At 37.3% G+C, this 21,578-nt stretch overlaps 1 protein-coding gene and 1 long non-coding RNA gene across 4 annotated transcripts in view; one reads left to right on the forward strand and one right to left on the reverse strand.

Moving 5' to 3' along the window:
• Positions 1 to 13,370, forward strand: part of LOC130455017 (uncharacterized) — a 47,551-nt gene extending 34,181 nt beyond the window's left edge. For both annotated transcript variants that reach the window (XR_008912785.1, XR_008912786.1), the window contains exons 4-5: positions 9,700 to 9,894; positions 12,643 to 13,370. This is a non-coding gene — a long non-coding RNA (uncharacterized LOC130455017). The remainder of the gene's footprint in view (positions 1 to 9,699; positions 9,895 to 12,642) is intronic.
• The window catches only part of LOC100023173 (cytochrome P450 2C19-like), a 28,021-nt gene extending 6,714 nt beyond the window's left edge, over positions 1 to 21,307 (reverse strand). For both annotated transcript variants that reach the window (XM_001374757.4, XM_056802200.1), the window contains exons 1-8: positions 19,340 to 21,307; positions 17,549 to 17,776; positions 14,189 to 14,351; positions 12,615 to 12,764; positions 9,879 to 10,039; positions 9,094 to 9,270; positions 5,509 to 5,650; positions 1,708 to 1,895 (exon numbers count right to left, since the gene is read on the reverse strand). In XM_001374757.4, coding sequence (XP_001374794.1) covers positions 1,708 to 1,895; positions 5,509 to 5,650; positions 9,094 to 9,270; positions 9,879 to 10,039; positions 12,615 to 12,764; positions 14,189 to 14,351; positions 17,549 to 17,728 — 1,161 coding nt within the window. In that variant the 5' untranslated portion in view covers positions 17,729 to 17,776; positions 19,340 to 21,307. The remainder of the gene's footprint in view (positions 1 to 1,707; positions 1,896 to 5,508; positions 5,651 to 9,093; positions 9,271 to 9,878; positions 10,040 to 12,614; positions 12,765 to 14,188; positions 14,352 to 17,548; positions 17,777 to 19,339) is intronic.
• Between the last annotated feature and the right edge of the window lie 271 nt (positions 21,308 to 21,578).

Raw genomic sequence — 21,578 nt, forward strand, 5'->3', positions numbered from 1 at the left:
ACCTTATAGCAAATCAGTAATGGAATTAGTATTAGAATCCAAGTTTTCTGACATCTAGTCCTGTTCCAGTTTTTTGCATCAAAATCATCCTTCCTAGTGTGGGTTTTTAAATGTATCCTGGCCTGGGAACTGCATTTCCCAGGATGCCTCCTTATTTCCTGGCGTGGGATTGGTCCTGGATGGGCCAATCTCATGCTAGGGAAAGACCACGCCCCCCTACTTCCAAGCACAGGATTGGTCTATATTAGGACTGATCCTGTGCCAAAAGCTCAAACTCTTTCATGAATGAGGGTGGTGAATGGGGTTAGTAGAAGTGAACGTGTGAGTTAATTTCAGCTGGGAAACCTGGGCTGCTTTTGTTTTCAATAAAGCTTTAGAAAGGTCAGAGTGAGGTAGGAGTTTTCTTTTTAGCTTTCATTACTCTGTACCCCTAAATTAATCTTTGTCAGCATCTTTCTGATGCTCTGCTTTCACAGGCATCTTTGGTGCTAAGGTCAGATGAATGTGTAATGGGAAGCTGTGTTGTTGGCAATATAGGAGTACAGGAATTGAGAATAAGGCACTGAACAAGTTAAATGGAAGTTGTAGTTAAGCATTAGTAATGTTACAGAAACTATATCTCCCTCTCCTTGGAAGTGCCACCAAATATTCAGGAGTTTTCTGGTATCATCTTTTTTTCATCAAGGTAAGAAGAACATCAGTTATAAAATACCTAATAAAGCATCATCCAGCATTTGAATGAAGACTTCCATAGAAAGAGAATCTAATACTAAGACTGTCTGCCCTTTGATCCAGCCATAGCACTGCTGGGTCTGTACCCCAAAGAGGTAATAAGGAAAAAAAAACTTGTACAGGAATATTCATAGCTGCACTCTTTGTGGTGGCAAAAAATTGGAAAATGAGGGGATGCCCTTCAATTGGGGAATGGCTGATCAGTGCAATGAGTAGCCATCACTTTAAAGACCCTTGATGAAGCATGCTACCCACCTCCTGAGAGAGAGGTGATGGATTGAAGGGAAATACTGAGACATTTACTTTGGGGGCATAATCAAAACTGCAATTTACTTTGTTTCAGTATGCAAATGTTACAAGGATTTTGTTTTTCTTTCTTTTTTTCTAATGGGAATAAAGCAAAGATAGAATGAAAATAAAATTGATAATTCATTTAAAAAATTAAAAATTGTTGCATAAGGATAGTGCTGTTTTTGTCTTCATATCCTTAACAATGTTTGGCATATGTTAAACACAATAAATGTTCATTGACCAACTTTTTTAAATCTATGAAAAGAAAATTAAGAATTCATAGCTATGAACATGACTTTTAGACTTTACAGATTCCCATGTGTCAAAATCTTCAGTAATTCTTGGACCCATGCCAGTAGTGAGTATAACAACAAATATTACTTTGTAAGAACTGAAATGAAATCTTGCCCTTGGAGAACAGAAATAGTACCAGTGAGAAAGTTACATGAAAGCAGATTTCATTTGAATAACTGGAATAATTTTCTGATTTTAAGTGTCAAAAAAATGGAACGTACTATCTGGCTAGAGAAGATGTCCACTGTTAATAGATACCTACAAACAGAAGCTTATAGCAGTTGTCAAGGGTAAGAGTTGTACTAACGAGTCTCCAAATTTCCTATTATTGCCAAGATTCAGTGATTCTATAATTTACTAAGAGGTGACAAAAGTCAAAGAAACACTGACCTTGGGGATGACATATTCTCTGAACCGAGTGTCTTGTTTTACTGCATGGGGCAAATTGAAGGGGATTAAATCAAGATGTCTCTGTATCTCATGTATCACAGCATCAGTGTAAGGCATACTGTTTCTGTCCTTCATGCAGGGACTTCGGTCTCGGCCAATCACACGGTCAATTTCTTCATGAATTTTATCTGTAACGTAGGGATAAAAAATGATAACAAGAGAAGAAGAAAAACTGACATTTCCCATAATTTCTCTGGTCAATCATTGAGAGCTACCTCAGGAAACATGCACTTGATCTTCTCTTTATTGGAAAATATAGTTAAATTTAGTCTCTTGGGGAAGCTGAAAGTCCATAGGCAAAGCACCAAAGTCACATGCCCTCAGAGCACAGGCTTTAAGTTGTCCTTAAACAAATGCAGGGCAAAGTCTTTTGGTAGGACTACACATGGCCATCAAATGGGATCAAGTTATTTCTCTTTGTAGCTGAGTGAATGTCAAGAAATTCAGATTTGCCATTTCCTTCTACTGATGGGACAAGATACATTTGCCACAAGAAATTAAATTTACCACAATCATGCTAAGAAAAAAAAAATCTGATTCCTTGGCTAAATAGTCCTTCTTGCCTTACTAATTACTCAACACAAGGAATAGATATTCTTTAAGAATTTTATGAATATGAAATCCTTATTTATATTTCAGACCCCTTCAAAGACTAACCCCTTCCCCACCTTTCCAGTCTTTTTTTTTTTTTGTAAACTCTTACTTTCTACCTTAGAACTGATGCTAAGTATTGGTTCCAAGGCAGAAGAGCAGTAAAGGCTAGGTAATTGGAGTTAAGTGATTTGCCTAGGGTCACACAGCCAGGAATTGTCTGAGGCCAAATTTGAATCCAGGATCTCGTTTCACCAGACTATGCTAGCAGTCTAGGGACACTAGCCATCATATTAGTTCCTTTAACACAGTGCTCTCTCTCCTGATTTCATACCTTTTTATTGTCTGTCTCCCTTGCCTGAAATGCTCTCCCTTCTCAATTCTTCTTGTCGATTCCCTGGCTTCCCTCAAGATTCAGCTCAAATCCCATCTTCTGCAGGAGATCTTTCCCATAGCCCCTAATGCCCTACCTAACTCTTATGCCTCCCCTTTGAGAATACCTTCCATTTACATTATATTTCTCTTGGATGTACATATCTGCATGTCATCACTTCCATTAGAACAAGGGCTCCACGAGAGCAGCAACCTTGTTTTTGTCTTTCTTTGTACCCCTGGCACTTAGCACATTTACTAGTACAGAGTAAGTAATTAATAAGTGCTTATTGACCAACTCGCTGTCATAATGTAAGTCTCTCTCCAATGAAATCTAAAAAACTAGGTTGACCTTGACATGGTAACTATGTTATAAAATATCATAAACAAATGAAAACAGTTCTTACTTTTTCTGGTTGCTTTTAAAGTGTTCATTTTAGGTTCATTATATTTTTAATATATTGGAGTCATTTAATCTCTTGGTGTCATTGGTCATTATTCTACTTGAGAGGAATTGGGACAGCATAGCAGAAAGCAGACTGAGCTCTTCCTAGAGTTGAAAGGCATGAGCTCTATAATCAATCTAACCATTTGCTGGACATTTAGCAAGTCATTCTTTGAGTCCTCAAACTCCTCACCTATAAATCAATATAAAATGTAAATGATATCTGCCTCACTAGTCTCACAGGACTGACCAGATGTCCAAATGAATATTCCAGTGCTTTCTTTATACTACCATCAAATCCCAATAAAACATTAAAAGAAATCAAAGGAGGAAAAAGAAATATTATGAAATATGGAGTAAATCAACCCTTCTTCCTGGCCTTATATGCTCAGAGCACTAAGCAAGGCTGGCAATAATGAAGAGAGGGGAAAAAAGAAGGAACAAGCAGCCATAGAAAGAGCGTCAAGAGATAGAGTCTTCAGAAAAGAGCTAGATTCCATTGGAACTCAGAAGATGGAAGGAATTTGAGAAGAGATTGAGGAGATTGAAGATGATCAGTATAGTCCCAGAAGGGAATTTAGTGGTCATTTGATCTAACAACCCAAAGTGTATTGATGTGAAAGCTGAGGCCCAGAAAGGTAAGATGACTTTCTAAAGCTCACATGGGTAGCATAGCTGGAATTCAAGTTCAGGTCCTCTCATTCTAAAGTTGCCAATCTATTACCACAGAGTGTGAAAAGAAATGGCAGAGGGGAAAGGGAATAGCAAGGGATAGGGATACTGTACAATCTGCATGCTTGAGTTCTCAGGCCAAATAGCATATTGATGGGCACTTCACTTAGCCTAGAAAGGAAAGCATGTACCCTTCCTCCCCTTCCCAGAAAGGGGTTTGGTGTATGGAGAGCCCTGGTAGGATTGCAGCTCAGGCAACTAGCACTGCATAGGTTTTGTGTGTGGGATGTGACAAAGAGAAGTGTCAGCCTTCACAGGATGTCAGCAAAGGGACAAAAACCCAACTACACCATGTAGTTCTAGGTCTGAGTATTGGTCTGGCAATATACTCTAGATCCAGAATCTTCAGACCAGCATATTCATATTCAAAGAAATTCATCACTAAAGATGGACTATAAGAGATGGATTTTTAGCCACAGCAACTCATGAAACTCTCCTAAGATGTATAAGTACTGAATTCTGTATTGGTAAAGGGAATACCCCCACAGCTGAAATCAAAAGGTACTTTCAAATACTAATCCTATCTTGATATCATAAGCTAAAGAAGATGTTCTTATCCTGGGGTCCATCCCAATAAGTCTGTGGTTAGATTTCAGGATGGGAAATTTTTTTCATCTTTATTTTAATATAATTATTAAGTTTAATTATAATTATATAATTTAAGTATAATTAATTATAACTATCAAGTTTCTTTGGGCATTATTACATATTTTGTTAGATATATTTAAAAACTTTTTCCTGAGAAAGATTCTATGGATTTTAACAAATTGCCAAGGGGATTCATCACAGACACACACACACACACACACACACACACACACACATACACACAACACACAGAGTTAAGTATCTCTGTCATAAAGAAAAATAGGTGGTCTCTAGACACTCCCTTAAATGATTTTAGGATATTATTCCAAAGATGCCAAAAGATCTCTAATTTCTTCATTGTGCCCAAAACTCTACTGTTAATGTAGTTCTCTATCAGTACAGGATTATAGCCGCTCTTTCTGTTAGTGGACACTATCATGAGTTTCTTTGGAACAATAGCAACAAAAAAGTGATGAAATAACAGATTTAATCTTAATAGGGACTTTAGAGGTCACCTAGCTCAATCCCTTCATTTTACAGGTGAGTAATTGATGCAAAGATAGCTTAATTCGCTCAGTCTCATAGTTAATAAGCATCTGACATGGGATTTGGATGCAGGGCTTCTTGACTTCAAGCTCATATGGAAACCCACCTTCCAATTCTGAACTTCTCCAAACATAACCACCACGGTACTCAAGAAAAAGAAATGTAGTCTGTCACTGGATCTGTATTCAAAAGGCTTTGCAGCTTAATAAGATTTTCTGGAGCTTGCACCTTGTACCTTTGAGATCCCAGGGTCCTTTACATACCAAAGATTTTAGTGAAATGTTTAAGATCGATATAATAATAACCATACAATTTCACAATGATTTTTTCAGTTCACAAAGTGCTCTCCCCACAATAGCCATGGGAAGAAGAGAGTAAATTAGATATGTGAGGACTTAGGTTAATTAAGACCCTCTTTTACTGACTTTCCTATTGAGTTTCATTATCACTATCATGTATCAGTATACCTGTTATTTCAGGGTATTTCAGTAGTAGCAGGAGTCCATATCTTAGAGTGGTGCTGGTTGTCTCTGATCCCGCAATAAATAGGTCAGATACCGTGAGGATCAAATTTTCCATAGTAAATTCAGATTGTTGGTTTTGTTTTTTCTAGGGATAATTTGATATAATTAATTTGCAAATCATTTCATTGAATTATGCTCACAATAGACACAGAAGTTGGAAATTTGCTATAAAATTTATCCAATACAGATATTCCAAGCCCCTCAAAAAAAATTTTGGAAGAGTTTTGTGAAATAAATAGGATTCATTACCTTAATGAGAACAAAAATAAAGAATAATATATGTAATAATTTATACAAAGTCCTTTTACATACATGACTCCATTTGTCCCTCATAAAAATTCAGTGTCCTTTAGGTGGATTATTACTAATCTCTTTTTATAGAGGCTAAACAAACTCCCAAATGTCTCATAGTTAATAAGTGTTGGACCCAAAGCTCAAACTCAGCTTTTGCTAACTCTCAAATTCACTACTTTTTCCACTTTATAAAGTTGCCCTTTAAAAATAGTCCTGTTACTCCTTCTTCATAAGATGTTAGTATAATAGAAATGGATTTATTTCAGTCTAGAATTGAATAAATCACAAATATTCAAGGGATTAAAGATAAGAATATGGAAATAGAAGGCAGAAACCAGTTTAATTCAAGTCAACAAGCACTTACTGTCTTAGGTGCTTAGAGTGAAGACAAAAGAAGCATATGGAATTCTCCCTATTCTCAAAGTGGCTACAACCCTGTGAGAGAGATGGACTGCCATCCACATACTCAGACACACACGCACACCCAACTTCCACTCATGAAACCTTCATTCCAGGATTTTCTGACAGATTATATTATAGAAGGAATTCAGAGAGGTTAACATGTACCTTGAGGAAGGCATGATGAAAGAAGAAAGACTTGTTGGACCCTGAATGATGAGAAATAATTGTTATGGGGTGAAAATAACATGATGAATTTTGAGAAACTGGGAGTAGCAGGTTGGATAGAGAAGGTAAGGTCATGTTAAAAAAAAGGACCAGTTGACAAGATGATGATTCTATATTTACTTTTCTCTTTTCAATACTTTTTACCTGATTAATTATGGTGTAGGTGTTGTACTGGGGAGGCTAATCTGGCAGTGTCATTATAAAATGTGGGTCGCATCAAGAAAGCCTGGTGACAGGAAGAACAATCAGGAAATACCTCAAAGAGATAAAAGAAAGAGGGAACTGATCCACATGTTCAGCAATATTTCTAGCAGTATTTTTTATATTGACAAAGACAGTATAAGAATGCAATATAGTACTATTTTCCATAAGAAGTTATTTAAAAGTTAATTTCAAAGAAACTTGAGAAGGCTTGGATGAGCTTATGCAATGAAATAGGTAGAAACAAGAAAACAATTTATACAATTAACAACAACACCAGAAAGGTAAACAATTTTGAAACCAGGTGCATCAAACTTTTCTCTTCTTCATAATCTTGAACTCAAAATGCTACTCTCTATTCTCCTGTTCTTTTTTCTTTCCTTCTGCCTTCTCCCTCCTCCTTATTCTCTTATTCATTCTCACTATATCCTCTAGTCTCTACATTCTTCCTTCTTCACTTTGTCCATTGCCCTTGTTCTGGCCTCACTTTCTTTCTTTCATAGTACCAGCTCTACGATTAACTAGTTAAATAAAGCAATGGCTTCCACCCTTAAATTTGTTGTCCCTAATTTTATGTCATTCAATTGCTAATTCTCTAACATTCTTCCTTGTATTACCACCCTAATTTGCCTTCTCTATCCCTACTGAGGAAATAAAAAATATGCTAACAGGATACTTATAGTATTTCTATTTGTGGTTGCAGAGAATGGGTTATTGAAAAGGTGCTAATCAATTGGGAAATGGCTGAACAGATTATGGTATATGAACATAGAATACTTTTTACTCTAAGAAATAATGAAAGAGATGATTTCAGAGAAGTCTAGGAAGACATAAGAACTAATGCAAAATGAAATGAGCAGAATCAGGAGAATAACTTACACAGTAACAACAATACTATAAAGTCAAACAACTTTGAAAGACTTAAGTACACTAATCAACAAGATAATCAACTGCCTCTTAGGAGGTCTCATCATAAAATGTTCTACCACCTCCAGAAAGTAAGGTATGAACTCAGAGTACAGATTGAGGCTTTCCTCTTTTTGAGTTGTGTGATTTTTTTTGGACATAGTTAATATGGGAATTTATTTGCTTCACTAGACTTATCTGTAATTTTTTCTTGCTTTTTCAATGGAGGAAAAAGAGAAGTGGGGAGAAAATATATATAATAGAGATATAAAAATAAAATAAAATTATATTTCAAAAAAGTAAAACAGATACATAACAATAATGGAGGGATGAAAATAGCAATGATCTCACAAAGTCATCGTGAGGATTGAAAATAAATAAAGAAAAGCTTTGTAAACTGGAAAAATAAAAGAAGCAACAGTATGTAACAGACCAGATAAAAGGTGATGAGTCCTGAACTAGGGTAGAGGTTGTGAGTGGAGAAAGCATGTGGAGGTGGAGGTGGAACTATGCATGAGAATGCCCTTGGAGTTATGTATTAGATGACTCTGTTATATAATTTATTCTTCTTGGAATCTAATTGGCACATATAAACCCTCCGGAATCATCCACACTGCTCAAGACATGCAGCCAGACCAACTAACAGCTCTAGTTATGTGCTGTATTTAGGCTTAGCTTTGGGGACAAGAAATAAAATACTTATGTGGAAAACACTGAATGGCTTCCCATAATTAACAAGATCCAAGACTTCCTATAAGCTGCTTTATCAGAGCCTCAGCTGCAAGTGTCTCTATGGAAATAAGGAGATTCTGGAAACTGTTCATCAAACAGTTGTTGAGAGGTTCCCATGATGGATGGATGGATAGATAGATAGATAGATAGATAGATAGATAGATAGATAGATAGATAAGTAGGTAGATGGGTAGATAGGCAGATAGAGATGAAGACAGAGATAGACAGTTATTCCAATTATGTGTCCTTGCTTTGATAAATTTTATCATCAAAGAGAGAAAAAAAAGTCTGTAATGACCAATGCTTCATACTATCTCAACTGATTACCAAAACTAAGTGAACTATAGCATAGGAAGTTACCTTGGAATGCCTGATGCCCTTTCCCAAATGCAAAGACATAGTCTCTATTGTTCCACCCCTTTCCAATACATCTCTCTGTAAGCATTTCCTGAAAGTCCTCTTACAAAATGCTGTGACCCACCTCTTGATCTCATCTCTTTCTATAGTTTCTCCTCTAAATGAAAGGAAACAACAATGTCACTTTAAGTCACTGAGTTCCTACATGTCCTAGTACATGAGGTCCACATAGGCAAGTGCTATAAACTGGTCTGTCCATTCTGGAAAGCTATTTGAAGTTTTGCCCCAAAGGCTTCCTCCTTTCCCCTGCTTTCTTAGTGACCTACTACATTCAATGACTCACTCAGAATATGTCCCAACACAGCATCCAAATATGAAAACTGAGCTGCCAATGTGTTTGTCTCATTGTACCTGCCCCATTTGTATCAGGAAGTAGTCAATAAAGTCCTGTGGGTTGTTGGAGTCCAGGGTCTCTTGGTGTTCCTTCACTTTCTCCTCTATAAAATTATGCATTATTTTACAGTTATTAAGGAATGTCCTGTGAGGTCCTGGGAGATAATGTACCAGTGATGGGATAAAATTGTACACCTAAGAAAAGAAAAACAGTTATACAGTTCTTTTTTTGCTAGATAGAAGGGATAATTCTTCACTCTCAGATTTAGATTATACTTGGAAGAAAAGCCTGAATGGTAAGTAATAGTTAACAGAAATTGTAGGACAAATTCCCTATGTAAAATAGGAACTCTTTCACTTTCCTCTCTCTGCCCAAAATAAACTCCTAAAATCATTTTAGTATCCTCTTTAGCAGTGTACTCCCATGTAAACCTTCACTCTCAGGGCTCGTTTCCCAATGAAAACATCCTTTAACTCTCTCCTCTTGTGGAAGAGTCTATTTTCTGCCATCCAAAGTGTTAACTGGCTCATACTGACCTCATAATCTTAAGTGTATATGAGAAAGGTTAGCTTCTACTTGGCAACATGAACTTTTACTACTCTTAATTTCTGTCCTTGTGGTAGATAGGTGGACTAGTCCAGGGAGCATACTCCAATCAAACTCCCCAGAAGTGACAATCCCTGAATCCCAGTGCTTCACTTCCCAATGGAATGCGTGATGAATTCCAGCCTAGTTCTGGGTAGTAGTTTCTATGAAATAAAGACAAATGTCAAGTCCCAGAAAGAGGAAACACCGCTTTCACCTGTATCCAGGGTGAGGTAAGGATTTTGATATTTTCATCTAAAAGCTCCATTAAAGTTTGCAATTTCCGGTCACTGTATTCAAAACGTTTCTGGAAAATGACAGAGCAGATGACATTGCAAGGAACACACTCCAGGATGAACTTGGGATCACAGGGCTGTCCTAAAGAATGGCAGGGGGAAAGAGAGAGGGAAGCTTTGACTTGCATTTTAAAGTCAGTATCACTGAGATCACAATGTAAGATTTGCCTGCCTGGAAGGGCAGTGGTACCTGATTGTTCACTCCAAACAGGGCTAGCTTACAAGTTGACATTTATATGGTATTGTTCAGGTTGTAATAAATCATGTTGCTTTAGTAATAGTAGTAATGATAGTCATAGAATTGTTTGTCATAATGGTAGTGGCGGCGGCAGCAACATTAAAGATAGTAGTAGTCATTTTTATCATAGTAGTGGTGGTAACAATTCTAATAGTCATAGTAGTATAGTAGTAGTAGGTAGTAGTAAATGTTTTTTCTGACTTGTTCTTTTACAACTCAATATAAATATTAAACTCCTATTTTATAGCGAAGGAACATGTTCCTTCAACTAGTAAGAAGCAAAATTCAACTCTAAATTCTGTGCTGACCAGGAGTCTGACATGTTATTGAGTTATTTCAGTCGTGTCCAACTCTTTGTTACCCCATTTGGGATCTTCGTGGCAAAGATACTGGAGTAATTTACCATTGCTCTCTCCAGATCCTTTTATAGATGAGGAAACTGAGGACAATCGAGGTTAAATGACTTGCTATGAACCACAGGGCTGATAAATGTCTGAGACTAGATTTGAATTCAGTTCTTCTTTACTCAAGGCACTGAGCTCTATTTCCTGTGCCATCTAACTGCTGAAGAAGAAATGAAACCTATCCCAGAATTCTTGCAAATATGGTATATAGAATTTGTATAGACTACTCTTCTCTACCTGTGTGATGATACTTAAAGGCATTTAGTGGTATTAGGGGCCTTAGCATACAAGAAAGTAAAGTGTGTTCTTTAATACAATAAAGAGGCAGCTAGTTAGAGAAGTACACAGAGAGCTGAACCTGGAGTCGGAAAGTCATGAGTTCAAATCTCAATCCAGATACCTATTAATTATATTATGGGCAATTTAAAGTTTCTGTGCTTTACTTCCCTCATTTGTTAAAAAAAAAAAAGGTACAATCATAGAACCTACCTTCCAGGTTTGTAGTGAAGATGAAGGAGAAAATGTATGTAAAACATCATGCAAACCTTAAAGCACTAAATAAATGCTAACTATTTGTACAAGTAGTAGTAGTAGTAGTAGTAGTAGTAGTAGTAGTAGTAGTAGTAGTAGTAGTAGTAGTAGTAGTAGTAGTAATAGTAGTAGTAACAGCAGCAGCAGCAGGGAAAAAAAACCAAGAATAACGAGGAGGAGGAAAAGAAGAAGAAAGGAGAAGAGAAAGTATACTATTTTCAAAGAAGATACTCAAAAGCTTTCTGAAACTGTATCTAAAAGAGAACTCTTACAGAAGTAAAATGCTTTGCAAACCTCAGAATGATATAAAAATACTAGGTTGATTATAATTATTATTTTAAATGAAATTGTTAATTATGAAATTGCAATGTGTTCCATCTAACTTTTTTTTTCTTTTCTGAGTCTTGGTCATTATTGCTTCTTTCTTTATAATAAAGAACTTTAATCTTAGAGTGAAATATATTTTACCATACATGCCTTGTTAAAGTCAATTGAACTGCTATCTACTGTCTCCAAATAAACAAAGGAAGTATGGGTAGTCTATGGTAGACAGGAGAGTAGTGATTAGGAGATATACAGGAATTTTTTTCTATAGTCAAGTTGAACAAATTGTGTGTGTGTTTAAAAAATGTAAAAATATGCCTTTTGTGGGCAGGATCCTTTTGATAGATGTTGAGATAAAATAAATTGATCAGAAGAAAAAAAAGTGAGGTGGTGAGGCAGAAGGTTCATGAAGGATAAGAGGTCAGTGCAATCCCACTGGATCTAGGCAAATTAGTATAATGACATCCAAGTCTGATCCTCACTCTTTTCTTTTTTATATAGCAAAGTATTACATTACAGAATCCCTTGACTCCTAAAAGAAAAAATGCTTTCCATAAAGGATTTTTTTTTCTTACCAAGAGCAATAGAAATTGTCCCTATGTCTTGTATGTAAAGGCCCCTTTGTTTTTGCATGATGGTGGCACAGAAGTGAAAAGGGAGCAGATGTCACAGAACTGGAACTAACATCCTGGGCTTTTGATTGTCAGCTCAGTCATCTTTCTACCATGACTTTCTCCATAAGCCTAGTGTAAACCCATCAGGACTGCTACTTTATGTCTGCTGTCATTTTTTCTCAGTAGTTTCAAGTCTTCAGGGCTCCCAAGAATGCTTACAAGGTTTTATGGATTTCTACTAGAGTAGGACTAAAAGATCAAACACAGCCCATGTAGTTGCTAATTGCAATAGATTTCTTGAGACTATCTTAGTCTGACAACTAACAATTTTAATCAAGGAATTAACAACTTTTCCCAAGTTAATAATGTTAATAAAGAAATATAATAAATTTATTCAAAAAAGTGTTTATCATTTTATATTTATTATATATTATAACATTATTTAAATAATTATAATAAAACAAACTAAAAAGACATGAAAATAAATGCAAAGTGAATTAATTTAACAAATAAGTTAGTAAAGGAAAAAAGCAAACAAGCACCAACCATTTGATTTTTTAAATTCCTCCACCAGGTACTTTGCCTCTTCTTGGACTCGCTCCTCAATGCTCCTCTTCCCCATCCCCAAATTCCTCAGAGTCATGAGGGAGAAGCGACGGAGTTCCTTCCATCTCTCACCTTTGCTAAAAACTAGCCCTGTGAGAAGCATCAGAGAAAGAAAACAGGAGATCGCTCAATGTCTTGATTTCCAGCAGAAGGCAAGTGGGAGAGAGAGAGGAACTGACACTCCAGGAGGCATGGAAGTGAATAACTGCAGACTTACAAGTTCTTTTGTGTCTCCTGCCCCAAAGAGTCTGGACTAAAGGATTCTTGGCCCTTCAACCCCTGTTTTGGAATAATGAGCATAAGTGTGGTAGTTCTCACTTTGCTTTCCCCTCTATCAACACCATTCCCTCTTCTATCTCATAACTTGGTTCTGTCATAATCACAGATAATCAGAGATAATCAGGCACTCAATTCACCTCATTATAAAATCTGGAGGCCAGATCTGATGTATGTTTTAGAGAAACTAAATAATTAACCTCATGTCTATATCTCAGTTTTGGTTCAGGGACTGTGATGCCTTTTAAGGAAAGTTGAAATTCTTATATACCTACTTTATGAAAAAATCAAAATAGGCAACTCTGTTTCTAACATTTTTGAGTTACTAAATTCTGGCAAGTCACAATAAAAAGAGGTGCTTTCCATAGCATCTATTGTCCACTGCCACTCCCTATAATTAAAATATAAAATATAATTCAATGTATTTGAAGAGAGAGACTTTCCATAATTAAGACATAGATCCTAATGTCCTACAAACAGGAGGCCTTTTCTGAAGCATCCACACTCTTGATACTCTCTGAAAGTGATTGGTTTATAAGACTGGCAATAGATGATTCCCTAAGGGTCAAAATGGATGTCTTGTCAAGCTCTGAAATAATTTTCTTTTTTAATTTGGTCACTAGGCTAGTAGATATAGAAATTCCTTGACATATTATACTTGGATCTCAGTCATTCATTTGTCTTTCATGTTAGACTAAGTGATAAGATAAAGGAGAAGACACTGGTCAGATTGCCAAAGGATCTGTGTCAATCTTATCAAGACCAGGACATACAAGTTTTGGGTAAGTTTCCAGTGGAGAAAACAGTTGTAGGTGTGAGTCTATTGGTCACTGGGCCTGACCAAAGAAATAATTCTGACCATTTAGAGAGTGAGATAGATCAATGGACCTTTGAGAGTAACCAAGGTGTAGAAAGCTATATAAAAGTATATAATCTGGGTGGGCGAGACTCTGCTTTCCTTCATCCTTCGATATTATCCACCACTACTATTTTCCTCTCTCAATCCCACTGCTTCTTTCAGTCTTTTTATTTTTCTCCCCATCTCTTTCTCTTTACTTCAACTGAAAATTATTCAGGTTAGAGACAGAGATAGAAAGATGTTCTTTACTCCACTTTATCCTCCACAGTAGCCTTTGTTTTAGAGGATTTAGTTAGAAATGGACATTATTTCTACACATTTCTTTTCCTTATCCCCTGTTTTATCTGGTTTTCCTACACTAAAACAAAGGGAAACATACCAAATCCTTTGCTAACAGCATCAATAATTGGGAGACTTCCTCTGGCAGCAAACTCTTCTCCATGATCAATCAAAGCTTCTTTCACTGCCTCATACCCATGTAACACAACAACACGTTCAGAACCAAAGTGCAGAGTATACACTGGACCATAGACTTTTGTCAGCTGTGGGAGGAGATACAGACATCATTGACAAAGTGATCACTGAATTGACTGATAAACAGCTTAGATTACCACCATTGATTTTATTGGAGAAATCCTTGATCTATTTTCAGCCCCTTCAAGATGCTGATGTTGATAATAGAAAGGAGATAGACAAAACACATGCCTGACCCAGAACTCAGATGAGGCAAAAGGACAAACTCCTATTCCCTACTGAGGGGTAGAAGCCAGTAGCATGGGTAATAAAGGACACCCAGATTCAAAAGTCCTATGAAAGGAAGGAGTTTTTTAGTTGTTGTTGTTGTTGTTGTTTTTCTCACTCTTTAAGCACATAGGAGTTAAGAAGAAGAGAGTGCCCTCAGTGAAATCCTGAACCAGAGGAGGCAAAGCTGGCCAGATCCTTTCCTTGAATGGAAATCCCACAAACCAATGCAATAAGCTCATTAGATTTAGAGGTAGGACAATATTTTAGTTGGCCATACAATCCATCAAATTTTGCAGATAAGGAAATTCAAAGAGTGGACAAGGGCACCAGTTTGAAGACCTACCAGGTCATGATGATTATGCATCATATAAAATTGCATGGTTATAGAGAATTTTCAAATATGTTAATTTCATTTGATCTGCACTCTCAATCCTATGAAGCAGGTAAGATCTTTAACCATAATTTCCCTCTTGCAGACAAGGAAACTAGAAAGACTCAGAAAGAGGAAATCATTTGCCCAAGGATACAAGGCCAATAAGTGAAAAGAGCCTAGATTTAAACCCAGGTCTTTCTAATATCATGTCCAATGCTCTTCTGTAAAAAATAGACTCGAATACAGGACTACAATCCCCATGAGCCTTTGTTCCACTTCCCCAGAATGCCTTGTAATCTCACCTGGGCAGAGATCGAGAAGGTATTTAAGCTGATTCAAAGGCTTTTGAGGAGTCTCTCGGGCTCCTGGACTTCCATTTTGGGCAGGCGTGGCTTTTTTTCATAATGTAGGTGAGGTTGTGTCTAGGCCACTCTATGGCCTGGACACGTGTTTCTTATCCTATATTTTCTTTAATCCTTAATCTTCAATAAACCTCTAAAAAATATAATACTCCTTGCAGAGAGAAACTAATTTCTACCTGCCTCAGATTGCCTCAGTCTCCCTGTCTCCCCTAAATTTTAATCTTTACACTTCCTAGCATCCCAAGCTGCATCTCAAAGGCTTTGAGAACCATAGAGTCTAGACCTTGATGTAGAGATACTCAAGAGTTCAGAACTTGCAAATTTTCCTGAGTCCAGGCTTGCTTTCTTGTAGACACACTTAGAATTATACACAAGGACTAGGGATGCATACAGAATCTATGTCAGTGAAGGCATGTGCAGGGAAATCATTCTCCATTCTGATCTAACAGAGGCTGGAGTTTCCTGAATGCTTGCAGAACTCTTTTTTATCACCTCAGTGATGAATACAGTCAAACTCATAATATACTTTCTTTTTACCTATGATAGGTAAATTAGTAATCATCTCTAAATTGTTAAATCCAATGGTCTTTTCTCAATTCTCATTCTTTTAAATCTCTCTGCAGCCTTTGACACTGTTGATCATTCCTCCTTGTTGTTTTCTTTTCTCCAAGTTTTCAGAATACAACTCTGTCCTGGCTTTCATCTTACAAGTTTTACTCCTCATTATGATTTTCTAGCTCCTTGCACAGGTCACACCCTCTAACCAAAGATGTCCCTCGGGGTTCTGTCCTGTGTTCTCTTCCCTTCTCCCTCCATACTACTTCACTTGGCAATCTCAACATCTCCTATAGATTTAATTGCCATCTATTCTCAAATGATTCTCAAATCTACCTATCCTGCTTTCTTTTTATTTTTAAATAACATTTTATTTTCCCCCAATTACTTTCAAACAATTTTTAGCATTCTCTTAAAAATTCTACTGATTTTCAATCTCTAGTTCTTTCAGATATCTTGAACTGGAAGTCCAGTAGACATCTTAAACCCCCTAAGTCCAAAAAGGAACTCATTATCGTTCCCCCCAAACCCTCCCGTTTCCAAGTTTCCTAGTATTGTAGAAAGTAACATCATCCTCCTAGTCTCTCAAACTTACTAATTAGGAAACATTCTGGATTTGTTCCTATCTCTCATCCCCTATACCCAAGCTGTTGCTAAAGACTGCCAATTTCACCTTTGCAACATCTCTCAAATAGGCTCTCTTCTCTCCTCTGACACTGCCATCACTCTAGTACAAGAACTCATAACCTCATATCCAGACTATTAAAATAGTCTAACCTGTTAGATCTACCTAACTCTAGCAGTTCTAGTTCAGTCAACAAATAGTGCAGTCTATAACTATGGCACTCCCCTACTCACTAAATTCCAGTGGCTCCCTATTGCCCCCAAAATCAAATATAAAATCCTTGGTTTGGCATAGTTCTTGTCCCTTTACCTTTCCAGTATTCTTGCATCCTACTCTTCACCACACACTCTTTGATCCAGTGACACTGGCATATTTGCTGTTCTACTAAAAAAGACACTTCATCTCTCCACTCTGCATTTTCTCTGGATGCTTACCATCCCTTTAATGCTCTCCCTTCTCATTTCTGCCTTCAAGCTTCTGTGGCTTCCTTTAAATTCCTACTAAACCCTCCTCTTCTATAGAAATCCTTTCCCATCCATTAATTCTAGCACCTTCCCTCTTTTTTTATTTCTTACTTATCTTGTATATAAATGTGCATGTTTGTTTACCGTTAGATCATGAATTCCTTGAGGGCAAGAACTATCTTTTCCCTCTTTTTGTATTCCCAAATCAGAACAGAATTTTTTGCATTTCCAAAACAAAATAATGCCTGGCACATAGAAAACGTTCAGTAAAAATATATAGAAAATGACTGCACTGATAATGAGGGCTCCCTGAATTTGCAGCCAAGAGGAAACAACTGAAACATTCTGATATTGGTGTCTTTGAAAATGATTATCAATCAACCTCAATTACTTTGTATCTTTAGACTACTACTAAAACCTAATATTGTCCAACTAATGCTGATTCACTATATCCTTGCTGCCACAGCCTAGTTATGAATAAAAATATGGACTAGATAACACATAAGCTAGCTTCCAAAATTCTTATAGGACATTCTGTTTAAACACATAATTTCCAGAAACATGAACAGCTAAAAGTCAGGCCCAAAATACATTTTAAAATATAATGCTGACTTACTGAGCCAAGGGATTTGTCGATATGCTTTGTGTCTAACTGCAGCAAATTTCCAACAATTGGAAGGGGGAAAGGGCCAGGTGGAAGCTGTCCTTTTCCATGGCTCTTTTTCCTTGATGAAATGAGGAACAAACAGGAGATACAGAGCACCAGAATGAGAAAAATGACCACAGATGGTTCCATAAGAGATCTTCCTTAACCCTGATAGATGAAGAGCTTAGAATCCAAAGCCTGTGAAAATTGCAAATATAAGATCAATTAGCCAATAATTCCCCCTTCTTTAAGATAAAAATTATTTCCTTTCCAATGGACTTTGACTTAATGATCTCTTTATTGTCCTTTATGCCATTATAATTTGGATTTTCAGTTTTTTTCTTTGAGACCCAAACTATGATTTCCTTTGTATTTGACAAGTCAGCAGTATCTTGCCTAAAAGTTATAATGTCAGAGACAATGGACCATTGAAAGGTTGAAGTCATCCAACTAACATATATCCAAATCAGACACTGAACTTAAGTCTTCTTGACTCCAATGTCAAGTCATCATTCATTACTTCACACTGCCACCTGCTATATGATAGGAAGCTAAATTTACATAGTGCCCAGACACAATTAAGGGAACAATTCTTTTTTGTTGTTGTTGAAATTTTTATTTAGTTAATTTAGAATATTTTCCCATGGTTACAAGAATCATGTTCTTTCCCTCCCCTCTCTCCACCCTCCTCCCATAACCAATGAGCAATTCCAGTGGGTTTTACATGTGTCATTGATTAAGACCTATTTCCATATTATTGATATGGAAATCATTAGGGTAATCATTTAGGGTCTGTATCCCCAATAATATCCTAATGGAACAATTCTTATGGCTTTTTAAATTTTATTTTCTACAGGATGTCCGAATTCATGGATATAATAAAGAAACTTCCTTCACTAAAATTAAAATACCTAGACCTCTAAGAGGGTAAATGGTTTGCCAAAGGTCCAATATGTGTCAGAGGCAGGACTTGAAACCTAACTCCAAGACCAATCAGCTGTCCACTCTATTAATCTGCCTCTTTCCTTTAAATGTGGCCTGTTTTAAGGCATGTGGACCCATTAGAGAGTTTGCATTTGGGTTTTCATTTCATCTACTACAATACAAAAACAATTTTAAAATTTAAGAAAGGAAAAAGAAACCTAGCCAGATTTCTGATCTTTTGAGGTGTTTTAGAATTGTTTTCTGTCTAATTAGGCTGTAGCAGTGGAGTCAAGAAAGACTGGATCAGGAAAAGGGAGCTTAAGAAAAAACAATGCTCAGGCTTCTCCCCACTCACCCTGTGTTGAAAAATCACCCTGTGGAAGAGGGAAAGAGCTAAGTCACCCATGACCTGTAGAACAAAAGTTTCACTCCCTTGGGGAAAGGTCAACCCATTTCTGGGCCAAGTTTCTTCAAATCTAATCTGGACAGGCTCAACTGAGCTGAATGGCTTCTAAAGTCTCTTTCAGTTCTAATTTTGTTTAATGGTCTTTTTCATTCATTCACTGAGACTGCTGGAGAGAGAGTGAGGAGGGCACCAAGTAGGTAGATACATAGACACAGAAACAGAAGATACTGTACAAGATCTTTAGGAAACATTTGGTGCTCACAAGTGCTGCCCTTTTCACTCTAGCCACCTGAGAGCACAATTTACAAAACAATCTTCCATCTAAAGTTACTACTCAAGGGGCAAAAGTCAGTTTTTTTCTTTTCACTTTCTCAGATGATTCAAGATTCATTCAGAATAAGGAAGAGAGAAGGAAATGGGAAAAGACATACAGTGTGGAGAGAAGGTGAGCATAATTTGATGAGGTAGGACTCTGAGGAGTCCTGAACTCGCCGGGGAAATCGGAAGAGGACCCTGAAAGATCAGCCCCGCCATGGAAGTTGCCACGGGCAGCCTGCGCACAGAAGATGACTTAAACTGAGGTTCCTCGGGTCCTCCCCGGCTTGATGCCTAGTGATCAGCTCTGGCTCCTACTTTCCTTTCAGGCGCTGTCCACTTCTCCCTCTTTTAAGGCTTCTCAACTACAGCCGTCCTTCTTCACAAAATCGCTAACTAGCCTCTGAAGTTTCCGGATTCCTGGGTTATCTTCTCCAAGTCAAAATTTGGACCAATAGGATAGATTCTCTACCCTGGACTGCCCCTGGTCAGCTCTAATTAACCTATTATCTCCCAGAATGGGACCTCATAGCCCAGGTAGAAAGAGCAAAATAGAGAAATAGCAAGAGTTTTAGCACAAGCCACTCCGACTTCCTATTTTACCAAAGTTCTAAACTAAATAATTACTGGGATTGGAATGGCCAGCCAGAAAGAAGGAGACACACTGAGCCAGTTCAGGCTCCTGGATCATCAGAAGACGTTTATTCCAATGTTTTAACCAAGAATCCTTTCTACAGTCCTCTTTGAAGATTTCCAACGATGAAAAAAACTCACCACCCCTAAGAAATAGCCCATTTGACTTAAGGATAGTTCTGATTATTAGAAAGTGTTTGCAGCTCCGTGTCTCGAATCAATCATTTATTAGGAACAGACTCTTGTGCCAGGCATTGTGCTAGAACAGCCTGTGAAGCATTCTGTGACTTCAAAGATCTTACACTCTATCAAAGAAAACAGCAGGTACATATCTGATATGTAGATAAGGATGAAAGTGAATAGGGGGAATTTACTAAGCTGAGTGGCTTAAGAAAAACTTCACATAGAGGATGATTCTTGAACAACGCAGTCTTAAATGAAATAACAACAGCTAACATTTATATTACACTGTAAGGTTTCCAAAGCACTTTTCATATATCATCTGATCCTCATAACAATACTGGGCAATAGGTGCTATTATGATTCTCTTGATCCTAAGAAGGATTATGATCCAATGACTCCAGCTCCAACTAGGAAAAGTCTGTTTTTAAAATATTCAATATGAGCATTTAGCTTTCAGACATTTGTGATTTTTGCAAATCAGAGCTTGATTTAATGTTAGTCACCTCCTCCGTGGCTATTTACCAGTCTATTCGTGGGACTGAGTGTTAAAGTCACAAGGGATTATATGTTGACCTGCAGTAGCACTTTCTCTCTCTTTTGCCCTTACTGAGCTCTTGGGTGACTGGATTAAGGAGGGAATCAACTGACCAGTTTAGAAATGTCTTGAGCCATTGATTAATAAATTAACTTAAATTAAGAAATTAATTTAAAATTAAGAAATACAACCTCCTGAGAATTTCAGTCATTAAAGTACTTAATTTCTGGAAAATCTTGTAGATTTGATCCTTAAATCCATGACTCAACATTTCATGTGCTTAATCCACAACAAATATCTTGATACATCTTGGAGAAACATATCTTCTGTTTAGTATATCAAACACTCAGCCAGGAATTTCAGTGACATTGTGTGGTATCTCAGCCTACAGTTTTTGCATTTTATTTCCAACATTAGTGCCACCAATGAAATTACCTCCTGCTTCTATAGAGCCAATTCTCTCTTGGGGCTCATACTAGTGCTCTTGTTTCCCTGAACTCAATCTTTGATTGTTGTTGGATGGAAATAGCAAATGTCACTGTCTCAATAGTATATGACTGAGCATAAGCAATCACAACATACCCTTTGATACAAGTGTGGAAAGTGCTAAAACTCCTATCTCCCAAGGATCTAAAGCTTTATTCAAACAATCGGAAGTTTCCCCAGGCTGAAATTAACTCACCACTTTCACTTCTCCTCCACATTCACCATCATCCTTCATTAAAAAAAAAAAAGCAACCCCCCCCCCCCCCCCCCCCCCCCCCCCCCCCCCGGCACAGGATTGGCCTTATATAGACCAATGTCAGTGCCCGGAAGGAGGGGGCGTGGCCCATCCCTAGCACGGGTTTGGTCCAATTCAAGACCAATCTCATGCCAAGAAATAGGAGGGAGGTACCTCTCGGGCATGCTGGGGAATGCAGTTCCCCCAGTCACAACATTTTGAAATTCACACAAGGGAAAGATCATTTTCTGCTGAATGTTTCTCAAAACCATAAACAAAGATC

This window comes from Monodelphis domestica, chromosome 1, assembly GCF_027887165.1.
Source record: "Monodelphis domestica isolate mMonDom1 chromosome 1, mMonDom1.pri, whole genome shotgun sequence".
Taxonomy (NCBI): domain Eukaryota; kingdom Metazoa; phylum Chordata; class Mammalia; order Didelphimorphia; family Didelphidae; genus Monodelphis; species Monodelphis domestica.